This window comes from Daktulosphaira vitifoliae, unplaced genomic scaffold (assembly GCF_025091365.1).
Source record: "Daktulosphaira vitifoliae isolate Bord-2020 unplaced genomic scaffold, ASM2509136v1 Scaffold_2, whole genome shotgun sequence".
Taxonomy (NCBI): Eukaryota; Metazoa; Arthropoda; class Insecta; order Hemiptera; family Phylloxeridae; genus Daktulosphaira; species Daktulosphaira vitifoliae.
Genome location: NW_026099573.1, coordinates 16376168 through 16388706, shown reverse-complemented (window position 1 = coordinate 16388706; position 12539 = coordinate 16376168). Strand labels below are relative to the sequence as shown.

Below are 12539 nucleotides of genomic sequence, written 5' to 3'. Positions count from 1 at the left end.
ATTTCAGCACTTGTATTACTTTTCCGATCTGGTAGAATTGGCTACAAATAGATCATTTTTAGGTGTAGATGCTTTGCCGATAATTGACAAGAAAGACCTTCTATGTGTGACTTTTCCAATCAAATTCAAGGATAATCGAAATAAAATAACATAAAAAACAACAAGTTTGCAAAATAACTATGTTTTTATTAATAAAAATTATATATTTATACATTTTTTTGTTTCTATACTATACTGTAAATTATACAATAATAAAAATATATTTGTATATACATTAGAGTTTTCGTACTTCACCCGTAAATGCGTTGTATTCCATTTGACAATCGTGAATAATTACACAATACAATGATGTTTTATCGGGAAACTGTTTAGAGCATTCGAAATCCAAACGTAGATCAACCGTTGAAGTCTTGACGGTATCGTTTTGTTTAGAACAATCGATCACAACTATGGGTCCACGTTTTTTGTAATTTATATAATCTAGTAGAGGGTACGGATCTTTACGACCGTAGTACATTGTTTGGAATTGAGTGTACGAGTTGTAGAAGGTTGTATACTTGTTGTTGTCGAAATCGGCGTTTTGGTTCTCGTATGGGTATTCGTCCGCATTCAGATACGCTTTGACGTTTCTCAATGAACAGTGATCGAAATCTCCAAGAACGTGTTCGTTCTCATTACCCATGGCAATAAGTAGATATCTGGGTTTTTCCACATTCGAATAGGTGCGCACCGACCACGTGTGATGAGTTGTCTGCAGTACCAATGGGTAAACGGCAACATCCCAGTGTTGAAATTCTAACGGGAGCCATTTCTTGCTGTCCAGAATACGCATAAGACCCAGTTCGGTTTTCACGCTGGGTTCAAAGTACTTTACCACCCATTTGATTTTCGATATTTTCACATTGATTTGTTTTATCAATGATGCAACTTGCGCTTTATCGTCTGTTGTTGTTGTCTGTGGAACAAATGTTACAACAGTGCTATCGGTACTCGATCTATTCAACACAAGTGTCTGAGTACAGTTTATCAGTGTTCGTCGGTATCGTTCGAAAAATCCCATGCACATAGACAATGGACATTGCGCCACAAAATCAGTCCCATCGATGAAATCGTTGTTGTGCAAGATTTGCGCATATTTCCATCCGGCAGGTTGCAATCGTCGAATGTCGTTGGGTGTGAGCGAACAATAACCCTTGATGGTTGTAGCCACTCCGACATATTTTATCTTGTCCACTTCTTTACCATTTACCTCAAATCTGATTTCGTCGAATAAGTGCATGAGAAAATTTTGCCCCATAACCATTTCACCGACTGTTCCAACTGGTGGTTTTTCCAGTTTTCCTTTGATTTGCAAATAACTTTCGCACGGTACGGTGAATTTCTCCTTGTTACGTACCTCGATGCGGATTTCATCGTTGTGTTCGTACGAGTTGTTGTAGCTCTGATGTTCTAGATAGTATTCACGTTTTACGCTGTCGTCTTGTTGACATTTTTCCAACACGTGTAAGTACTCGGCCATGATTGACTCGACAACCTAATGATTTTAAAAATTCAATATTTTCCTTTGTGAGTTGTTGCTGCGATAGCGTCACACGATTGTTCCGTTGCTCCGTCGTAGAGTATATGCCATCACCCAAATGATGGTGCACTACACTCTTGTTGAAACTCAGAGGCATTTAAAGAGTGTCAACACGTTTTTCCAATATAAAGACACGGTCATCGACTGAATAAAGTTCTCGAGCCAGTGCTTCCAAACGATAAATTGTAGCTGAACTGTTGTTGTTGTTGTTGTTATTGTCACTGTTTATCAGCTGACAGCTATTGTCGGATGTTTGAAGGAGCAGTAATAGTTGCACAACTGTGACTAGTATGCACAAAAATAATCCAATATGTGAGGAATCAATTTGTTTTATACGGTCCCATAACGTCATCGTACTTTCATCCATCTTGTTTGATGTGTAGACGTACTGTTAATTTTTCACCTCTTAAGTTGACATGTTGGCCGTCTTGATCGAGCAATGTGATTCGAATCGTATTCAATACGTTTGTGTTTAATGGATAGTAAACGACTTGTCTGGGACATTCGATAATACGGTAACCCGGTGGTACGTTTGGAAAGAATTCATGCAATGTATGCGATTGACGTCCTTCGTGGTACGAGCCAACAATTATATTGCAGTCAACTCGTATGCATGTCACCTTTGTAATAGATAACGGAAAATCCGACGTGTGTTCCATTTTCGGTGCCAATACACGAGGTCGGAATCCCAGCATTCCACCGATTGATTGCGGGTGTGTAAAATCTATGGCGTGATCGCATTTGATTATACTTCGCATAGTGTTGCGATCGGCTGTGAAAGAAATAACGTTTCGATCACCCAACTCTTTGTCACCGATTTCACTGCTGTTTTCCTTGAGCAAACCAACCGTTGGCAACAATGGATCATCAAAATCTAATTGTTTTTGCATACTGTACTTGTATTCTTCTCCATTGTACTTGTCGGTAATTCGTTTCTGTAAATCGTCAAATTCGTACGATCCCGTCGGTAGTGTTATCACCATAATNTAAATTCGTACGATCCCATAATTATGTTATCACCATAATTGGATTGTCAACAGTGCCGAAAATGAATTTGTTACAATCCTCATCAATATTTGGTATCGTGTCACACGTATGCAAGCTCAATAGTCCAATTTTACATTTGCCACCGACATCGATGGGTGGATTGAATGTGCATTGCAATTCAGATCCTACGCCGATTAACGTCACTGTTGTTGCCATGTTATTGTTGTTCAATTAAAAATTCCAAACACAAGTGACCACAATTTACCTCGTTGAAGTTTTGATATCTACTATAATTGTGCACGATTGCGCATCCTTTAAAGTATCGTTGCAGCTCCAACGGTGGTCGTAAATTACCAAAACTGTCAAAATACGTAATGCGTTTACCACGTTTACTATATGCTACCCAATGAGTGCCAGGGTTAGTGGAAAGGTCCAAGTTCACTACACCCATTTCGATTGTTTTCGGTCCCGACAGAACACGCCACGAAACACTTTACGATCGAACGCTCGACTACCGAAATTTGCAATTTCAACATCGTACAAGGCACGATCGGGTAGCTGTGAAATTAGTTTTTTGTTTTTTTCTTATGATTTTTTCGAGACGTCTTTTTCTTAGTTTTCGTACTCGCCGTCAATTTGAAACCAGACCCCGATTTGTATGGTTGCAGGTAAAATCCTTTACCTATGCTTATCGCTGTATTGCCTTTACGGTTAATTTCGGTAGCCATCTTGACCACATTTGCAGCACCGCCGGCTAAAGCTCCCAACGCCGACAGTCCGGCAAATATAGGTATAAGCGGTAGTACACCGCCTTTAGTTTTCGGAACGTTTATGGTACGGGGCAGTGGAATTTTTTTCTTTCTCACCACACGTCGTGCTGCCATCAACGATCGTTTTGCCACACTCAATAAATCCATTTGTTGAGCATTTTTATCAAGTTTGGCCGCACGCACGATTCGTTTAAAACCCATACCGAGTTTACGTTTCAATTTCATTGCGTTGGTCACACTCCAAGCTGCGACTCGTTCAGGCAATTTAGCGTCTTTGGCCAACACTCGTTCCCAAGCCCGATGTTCCAACACCTTATCCGCTTTATGACGGTCCTCGAGATTCTTGTATTTACTATAAATGATATCGTGATTGCGGCAAGCAGCATCAAGCGGGTTCACTCCAACGTCACCTCGCTTTAATCTCTTTTCTAACCGTGTTCCAGGGCCCGCAAATTGATAACCTAAATAGTAAACATTTAAAATAATGATAAAACTATTTAGAAAGAATAATTTTGAATAATTACACACACACACACACACACACATACACACCTGGAATGTGGGCTTCGAATGGTAATTTGTTGATTACACTGTTCAATATCCCTGCACCTTGTTTTCCACGTTGTCTCTGTTTAACCATTATTTTCATATTGACGGTAATGGTTCGATGACGTGCGATGCGTTTCAAAAAACAGACCCTCACGCTACCTATCGTGAATTTTGAAAAAAGTAGTGATATTGCATCCAGTAAACACGGTAAACTATTGCCAAACACAATACGTGCATTGATTTGCGGACCGTCAAATTGTGGAAAAACAAACTTGATGTTTACCCTACTGACCGATATCAACGGACTTCGATTTGAAAATGTATACGTTTACTCAAAATCGTTGCATCAGTGCAAGTATCAACTACTCGTGGAAGTTTTACGTGGTGTCCAAGGAGTGCAGTTGTTTACCTATGAAAACGGGGAAGATGTACCGTCGGTGGATAACATCCTGCCCAATTCTGTTTTTATATTCGACGATGTTGTTATGGAAAAACAAAATGTAATGTGTGATTATTTCGCGCGTGGACGTCACCGTCGAGTTGACGTGTTTTTTCTCTCACAAACATTATCACGCATACAAAAACAAATGTTACGTGACAACACAAATTTGGTGGTGTTGTTCCGACAGGATGAAGTTAATCTACGGCACGCGTACGATGAATACGTGTGTTGCGATATGAAATTCGGCGAATTCAAAGAGTTTTGCAAACATTGTTGGAACAAAGACCGGTATGGATTTGCAGTGATTTGTTTAGACTTCGCGCGTGACGGTGGTCGGTATAGATACAAGTTTGACACATTTGTGACGATATGAGTACTATTAATAATAGAATTCGTGAAGAAAAAAAAACGTTGTTGAAATTATTGACGGAAGCCCGGGAAAATGTTCGAAAAAAGTACACGGAATTGCATCGTGGTGAAGCGGATTCATTGAGTCGCGTAAAACGAGAATTGGCACCAATCATTGCACCATTGGATAAAATCGTGACACAGCAACAGCAACAGCAACAGCAGCAGCAGCAGCAACATCAACATGAACAACATCTACAGCAATCCATCAAAAGTTTAAATGATGATAGATACAATATGGAACACGATGATGGGTTTTTCCATCAGTACATGCACCAATGGTCAATGAACCCGAACAGAGACAAAATGTATGGACCAAAAGTGACACCAGAAGGAACATTGACAATAGGTGGAGTCGACAATATCTTTGTCAATGGAGGAATAATCAACGTACTGGAGAAAAAATTCCTGCTGACATTAGGTCTTGTGGACTTACTTTTTTCGAAAAATCCCGGTGTTTACTCCGAATCGGATTTGCAGGCATACAAAACAATTTTACTCGAAACCGGTGTACATTTGAATAAAGACGGAACATTAAAAAAAGGAGGTCAAAAATATGTTAACACTATTAAACCATTGTTTGAAAACAATGATGGTGGTAGCGCAAACAATTCCTTACCATTATTTGAAAACAGCAGCATCAGTGACACATCTATTATCGGTGCGGGTCTACAGTTAAGGTTGAACANTAACAGCAGTATCAGTGACACATCTATTATCGGTGTGGGTCTACAGTTAAGGTTGAACAACAAGAAAAAAGAGTATGTGTACTGGGACGAACCCAACGAGCTTGTAGATCGTTTACGTTTATTGATATCGGCCCGGTCAGCTGGTAACACTGGAGTTGCACCGGAAATCATTTCTATATTGGAAGAGTTGCAGGAAACCGGTTACATTGAACAAATACCATCAACATTATGAATAAGAACATTGCCTATGAACTACATCAGCAGGCCCGTAGGACGTACACCCGTGCTCGAATAAATATCAAAGGTCTCGATGATGTTTGGCATGCTGACCTCGTGGAAATGCGCGTATACCCCGATCGACATCATCGGTATATTTTAACGTGCATCGATGGATTTTCAAAATATGCGTGGGCCATTCCGTTGAAAAATAAAACAGCCAAAGAAGTTACAGCTGCCATGAATGGAATATTAAAACAAGGTCGTCATCCTAAACTTTTGCAAACGGACAATGTTAAAGAATTCTACAACAAACAGTTTCAAAAACTGATGTCACAATATGCAATCAATCACTATTCAACTTATTCCACTATGAAAGCCTGTCTCGTGGAACGTTTTAACCGCACGTTGAAAAACGCAATGTGGTGCGATTTTAGTGCACGTGGTTCGTACAAGTGGGTGAATCGGTTGCCTACGCTGTTGCACGAATACAATAACGTGCGTAAACATAGAACAATCGGAATGATACCGGTGCAAGCTGTGCAAAACCCCGACCTGGTTCGACTCAAGTTACGCAAAATACCCGATAATTTACCGATAAAATTCCACGTGGGTGACAAAGTTCGGATTAGTGTACATAAATCAGTGTTTGACAAGGGTTATTTGCCGAACTGGAGCACCGAACTATTTACCATAGTCAAGGTTAGACAATCAGTACCACCAACTTACTATCTAGAAGACTATAAGGGAAATCCAATACGTGGTGTGTTTTACACCGAAGAGCTGAACAAGACCAGTTATCCGGACATGTATTTAGTCGAACGAGTGTTGCGAACACAAGGAGATCAGTGTTACGTTAAATGGTTAGGATTTGGCCCAGAACACAATTCATGGATACCGAAAACCAATATCTTACCTCAATGATTGTCGATATACAAGGTATTGTAGCAGCTGACCGATCGTTTTTGGTCAAGGAACTGACTGCTATTGCCATAGACTGCACTTCTTTCGCCCATTGGATGTTCAAACATCCAAAAAGTATCAAGGAGGATGCTAAAACAAACTTTTGGTTGAAAAAATACCTACATGGAATGGATACACGTTGCGGGGATGTGGAATACAATGAGTTGCCGAAAATAATGAAACTCTTGCGATGCGAAACCATTTACGTGAAGGGAGCTGTAAAAAAGCGAGTAGTGGAAAAGTACATACCAGGACAACGTATAGTCAACGTAGAGGATTTGGACTGTCCTCCTCTGTACAATTTAAGTTGTGTTACAAAACCATGTTGTATCCGACACATGAACAACCCAAATATGTGCAGTTTATATAAGACTATATGTTTAAAACAATGGATGAATTATAACATGTAACGCTATTGTATTAAAAAATATATATATTTATATAAACACGAATACTTTATAATATTCATTTTTATTTCTACAATAAGTATATTTTTCATAAATAAATTATAAATTAAAGATTATATAATAAATTGACATATATTGTTAATAAAATACTAAATACAATAATATATTTTATACAAAATAAATTGTTATGTATTTAAAGAATAATGTCCCCACGCTTTTGTATATACATTTTTATACTCAAACTCGTCACCGACTATTGCACGCTTGTCATAGTTGTTGGACAATGCGAGTTTCCTCGTTTCTACCGTCAAAACATTGTGATGTTTTGAACGTATGATGGAAATTTTCTTGTGAATTTGTTTTAGTTTATTTCGCAAACAATTTAAATAGTCAACCATATTTATTTCATGTTTCACTACACCCATACTAATACCCTTCAATCGCTTCACTTCTTCTTGCCGCAAAACGTTTTTATAATTTTTGTAGGCAATCAGGTACGCATAGAATTTGGGCAAGAGTGCAACAATTTCTTCCATATGCATACCTTTACATTCGTCGGTAAATGTACCCGGTTGTTTTTTACGTTTATCACTGTAACATGGATGATCAGTGGGATAGTTGGAAGTGTCGAAGTATTCAAACAGATATTTTTTCAAATCATCCTGAAAACTATGCGTTAATATTAAATAAATAAAACTGTCTGTATCCATATACACGAGTCTAAGTCTTTCAGGACCATAAAATGGTTGCATTATATCATAATGAAACTTGTACATGATACATTTACTAATATCCAACACGGCCTGTCCAATAAAAATGNTATATCCAACCTGTCCAATAAAAATGGGTTTAAAAAAATTAATTTTTTCTTTATACATGTGTACAGCTACACGATTTTCATTAAATATTGTGGTGTGACCAAACGACGGTTTCGCTACCAGTTTTGATAATTTATCTTCGTTACAAACGAGTTGAATATTTTGATGTTTTCTCACGTTTTCCAATGTTTTACCTAGTAAAATTAAAAATTTTTATTATTAAAAAAATTAAACGTATAAAAATATTAGTAATACCATAGTTGGAGTTGATCATATATTTTGGTAGATCTTGTTCAAACTTGTTGGAGGCTTTTTTACGTAATTCTGTATTCATTTGGATGTAGGGTGCCAACCATCGAGATTGTTTAAACTTTATGACTTTATGCAGTTTTGTGATAACCACACCGTGTTTTACCGCTTGCTTTAATGTTCGATAGTGTACAACGTAATTACGTTTTGGAAACAATGTGGTCATCAGTTTTTTGTATTTGGCAGACGGTAGAGGTGGTCGCTCGTTTACCGGAAAAAATGGTAAATCGTTGTGTAAATCATGTAAATGTTGTGGATAATCTACATCGACTTGCACAAGATATCCATGATCAGCATCCTCAGCTGTGTCAAGTATTTCCTCCAATGTAACAGTTGACCATTCAAAATTACCAAGTGGCATCGGTTCCATCATTGCTTAAAAAAACAAATGTTTTTTTACACAAATATTAATTTTTTTTATTTTAAAAAAAAAACTACCTGTTCCATATAAATTTGTAGCATCTAGGTATTGAAGATATTTATGTGGAATATTGGGATTGTAGTCAGAGATACCTGGATGATTTGCTCGAGCATACCGCTGATTGACCTATATTAAATATATATATATATATATATATATATATTTATAAATATTATTAAACATATTTTTATATTTTTAATAATCACACATACTTGTGTCAAACCTCCACGTATACCCAATTCAAACATTAATAACATATCTGGGTCTGTTATCAATTCAATGTTGACATCAGTATATTTTAACATAGCATCAAATGATAGGGCTGGACATGAGTAATAATGAGTGGGATCCAGAGAATAATTTTTTAAACTCTCCGCGCGAAACTTTTCAAATATGTCAGCAAGTACCTAAAAAATAAATGTATTTATAATTGTTAATTACTAAAAAAATTAACAACATACCATAACGTCGACAAGTAAATACTTGTCACTATAATCACCAATAGTTTTGCATTCAAAGTGTTGCCACATTTTTTTTGCATGTTCATAGTCCTCTTCGGATACTGTATTTTTCGTAATGGAACTGTAAAAATTTTCGCGGGTTGGCAACTGATTTTCGTCGAGTTTTTCCCAACTGTCTACGTATTCGTATGGGAAAACCGATTTCCGTGTGACCAACTCCAACGATTTAAAGACATTTAATGTATGTGCAAAATCAGGTAAAGTCAAGGTGGTTGTAAGTTGATACAAACTCGCTTGCAAAAATCGATATGAATCTATAAATCGAAGTTGAAAATAATCGCTTATTGTCTTACTGAACGAAATATATTTTTCTTCGGATTGTGCTATAACAGTAATGTCTTTATTGTCGTAAGCCATTTCTGGTATTATCATGTGCGAGTCATAGTTTGAAAGACCATGCATGATAACTGGTATGAATGCGGAATATCGTCGTTGTAAATTACATTTGTGGCATAAAACAGCTCGAAATTTTGCCGTCCAATGATTATGATCCTTGACTTTTACTAACTTATCGGTAAACTCTATTAAACACGAGTCGCAATGTTTTGTGGTATTGAAACGATGTTGTTCCTCAGAAGTTAGAGGATTCATCTCGATGTTAATTTTCATGATATCTGATACTTGTTTTCCAATATCCACCAACGCTGATACAAAATGTTTAGCAGCATCAGGTCCTCGATACATTACTGGTTCCTCCGGTAATCCCTGACACATGTTTTGCGGTAATATTTTGGAGTTGCGTACTAAGTAAAAACAATAACTCATTGGTTTATGTTTTTGTACAATCATAGACTTGTCCGATATTTGTTCCATCGTTCGAACAAGTAAACTTTCCATATCAGCGTAGATAACTAACGGTATTGCTTCTTCTCGTCTTGTGTTTTTAAAACATAATATTGAAAGATCAGAGTTAGGCTGTGGTAGAACAATGCGAGCCTCCTTGAATTTTCCACACATTTTTACATGTTCTTTAAGTCCCTCTTTCCCACTCGCACGAGTTAATAACGGTTGCTCGTTAAATACGCTGAGACATCGTTTACAATGATATTCTTGTCGTTTACTTTTTGAGCGTTGTTTTGATACAAGCCTTGAAAATTTTGAGATGTAACAATAGTGGCTAGTTTCATTATTTTTCAAGTATAGTAAATCAATATGATCTGTAGCGGTTTTGGATTTAGTTACACGCAATGGAAAAACAATGTTTTTATTGTCCAACGCATACACATTTACCGATATTGTAGGATTTTTTCGTTCGAAGCGATTAATTTGTTCAATTGGTGTTGGAAAATCAATACCAAAAAAATCTATGTTCAAACGTTGTTCTAATTCAACATATGCAACATTCCAATCACTTCTTTTAACTCTTTTATTGTAATGACATAAGATTGACCATTTGAAACATTGTTGATCATCGTTTTTAATATTTACAACAGCCTTTTTGTTTTTTATACACGATGGTAATTCAATATACAATGATCCCTTCAGTGGGTTCAATTTATGTACTCTCAACAAAATACCATCAATTGATATTAGCGACCATCCACTTTGCTTGATTTCCATTTCTTGTTTTTCAGTTTCCAACTTTAATGTTATTTTTTCCATTACTGATGTAAAATCGGTTCCTAAGTCTACTGTTTTATTGCGCGACTTGAATGATACATCTTTGAACTCACCAGTTACAGTATGAAAGTACGTTGTATGTAGTAAAACATTGAATTTTACCATACCCTTTACAGTTAACATTTTTAATAAATTTATTATTTCGTGATTTATTTCAACCATGAAATCGACAATGTCATCAACAATTGTATTATTTTTCAAAAAAAAATTTCTTACACCACCTTTTANTGATTGTATTATTTTTCACAAAAAAATTTCTTACACCACCTTTTAAGGCCGAATTAATTTTTTTGAATCCTGATCCTACTAAGCCCATACACTGTTTTTTTGTAACTTTTACCATATTTGAGTCCGAACTATGTGTTGGAAAACAGTTTTTTTTAGGTTTTCCTACAGTGCAATAAATTGTTGGTCTATGATTCAAATTATTGTTGCAATGTTTTTGAAGACTATCGATGTCCCCGAATATTGCACCACAACCACAAACTGTATCAGACATCATCATTTATACAACTAAATAATGAAAAAAGTATATAGAGTAACATTTCATAGTTTTTTTAAATATCATTTATTATGTTATACTATGAATAATTTTTATTTTTTTTGTAAAAAGTACATTTCTCTTTAAATAATAATTAAACCTTCAACAAATTAATTTTGTACAAGCAAAGTAGTACTAATGAAATAATCAATTATATGTATAGACAATTATTTTAAAATTATAAAAATAGTTTTTTTTTATTCATTTTCCTTTAGCTAATTTATTAATACTAATGATTATACCGACATTATTCTCTCCACATAAATTAAATAGATTTATTTTTTGATTATCTATATGTATATATTTATATGTACGATTTATTATTTATAAATTTAAATTTAAAAATATAAATATAAATTATTAATAAAGTTTTAAACTTACAATGTGAAAATATCAACAAAATGATAATTTGTTATTAGGAAAATTTTATTTCAATCAATTACAATACAATTTTATGTTAGTAAAATAAAGTTATAACATAAATATCAGATTATAGACTATAATTAATTAATTATAAATTATAAGTTTTTCGTAAATTATTGTTAATTGTTTGTAAAAAAATTATGAACGTTATATTATTTTTTGAATTATATAAAAGAAAAGTTATATGCTTTACCACGTTTTCCATGATATATTAAACATAATTTTTTTTCACTGCTATTAAAATGCTCTATTTCTTCATCGGAAAGAAATATAGATTTTGGTAGACATAACTGGCAACCATTTTCCAATCGTGCAATTATAGTGTGTCCATACCTGGTTTCAACAGCTCTCAGCTGTGTTACTGGATATAGACGATCCAATTGTAATGATGACATAGAGACATATTCATTTTTAGCTTGTGACTTAAGTTTTTTTACAACATCCATTTTACTAAAAAAAATTTTTTATTTAACAAAGTAAAAATTCTATTTAAATACATACAAAATATATTTCGAAAATCGAATGGTATAAAAGGATTTTGCGGCATGATAACTAAAATAAAAAATAATAACTTAATTTAGAAAAAAATATCTAGACTTATTTACCGTTATTCAATAATTATGATAAAACGAATTTTTATTTATAGAAAAATAACTTTTTACGCCAAATAAATTATTAGTAAAAAAATTAAATTTTACTCTTGGTTAATAATCAACTTATAACACTAAAATAACAATTTAAAGAACTTACATTATTTATTTATTTCTCAAAATGCAGTTGATGCAACAAGTATTCGTTACAGTATAAGTTTTCCGTTCGTCGAAATGCAATTGAAACAACAAGTAATCGCTAGTGGATATAAAATCTGAAATAATT

The 12539-nt window shown here is 34.9% G+C and overlaps 4 protein-coding genes across 4 annotated transcripts; 1 reads left to right on the top strand and 3 right to left on the bottom strand.

The window, feature by feature from the left end:
* Window positions 1-274: 274 nt before the first annotated feature.
* LOC126898025 (uncharacterized) lies at window positions 275-1519 on the bottom strand. Its single transcript, XM_050671974.1, has one exon. It carries the CDS (start codon window positions 1517-1519, stop codon window positions 275-277), a length of 1245 nt encoding a protein of 414 aa, XP_050527931.1.
* A 1613-nt stretch (window positions 1520-3132) lies between these two features.
* LOC126898024 (uncharacterized) lies at window positions 3133-3985 on the bottom strand. Its single transcript, XM_050671973.1, has 2 exons — window positions 3889-3985; window positions 3133-3797 (listed from the first exon to the last, which is right to left on the bottom strand). Exons 1-2 carry the CDS (start codon window positions 3983-3985, stop codon window positions 3133-3135), a joined length of 762 nt encoding a protein of 253 aa, XP_050527930.1.
* Window positions 3986-4696: 711 nt separating this feature from the next.
* Window positions 4697-5656, top strand: LOC126898023 (uncharacterized). The gene is made up of 2 exons (XM_050671972.1): window positions 4697-5415; window positions 5476-5656. Exons 1-2 carry the CDS (start codon window positions 4697-4699, stop codon window positions 5654-5656), a joined length of 900 nt encoding a protein of 299 aa, XP_050527929.1.
* Window positions 5657-7195: 1539 nt separating this feature from the next.
* Window positions 7196-11273, bottom strand: LOC126898021 (uncharacterized). Its single transcript, XM_050671969.1, has 7 exons — window positions 10967-11273; window positions 9020-10920; window positions 8771-8965; window positions 8576-8684; window positions 8084-8512; window positions 7406-8022; window positions 7196-7357 (listed from the first exon to the last, which is right to left on the bottom strand). The coding sequence occupies exons 1-7, from the start codon at window positions 11202-11204 to the stop codon at window positions 7196-7198; spliced, it is 3651 nt and encodes a 1216-aa protein (XP_050527926.1). The 5' UTR covers window positions 11205-11273.
* Window positions 11274-12539: the final 1266 nt, after the last annotated feature.

Excerpts from the sequence above, each read along its gene's own strand:
- LOC126898025 (XM_050671974.1), bottom strand. The coding sequence starts at position 1,519 with ATGGCCGAGTACTTACACGTGTTGGAAAAATGTCAACAAGACGACAGC.
- LOC126898024 (XM_050671973.1), bottom strand. The coding sequence starts at position 3,985 with ATGAAAATAATGGTTAAACAGAGACAACGTGGAAAACAAGGTGCAGGG. Across the intron at positions 3,798-3,888 it reads ATTCGAAGCCCACATTCCAG|GTTATCAATTTGCGGGCCCT; the intron begins GTGTGTATGTGT and ends TTTACTATTTAG.
- LOC126898023 (XM_050671972.1), top strand. The coding sequence starts at position 4,697 with ATGAGTACTATTAATAATAGAATTCGTGAAGAAAAAAAAACGTTGTTG.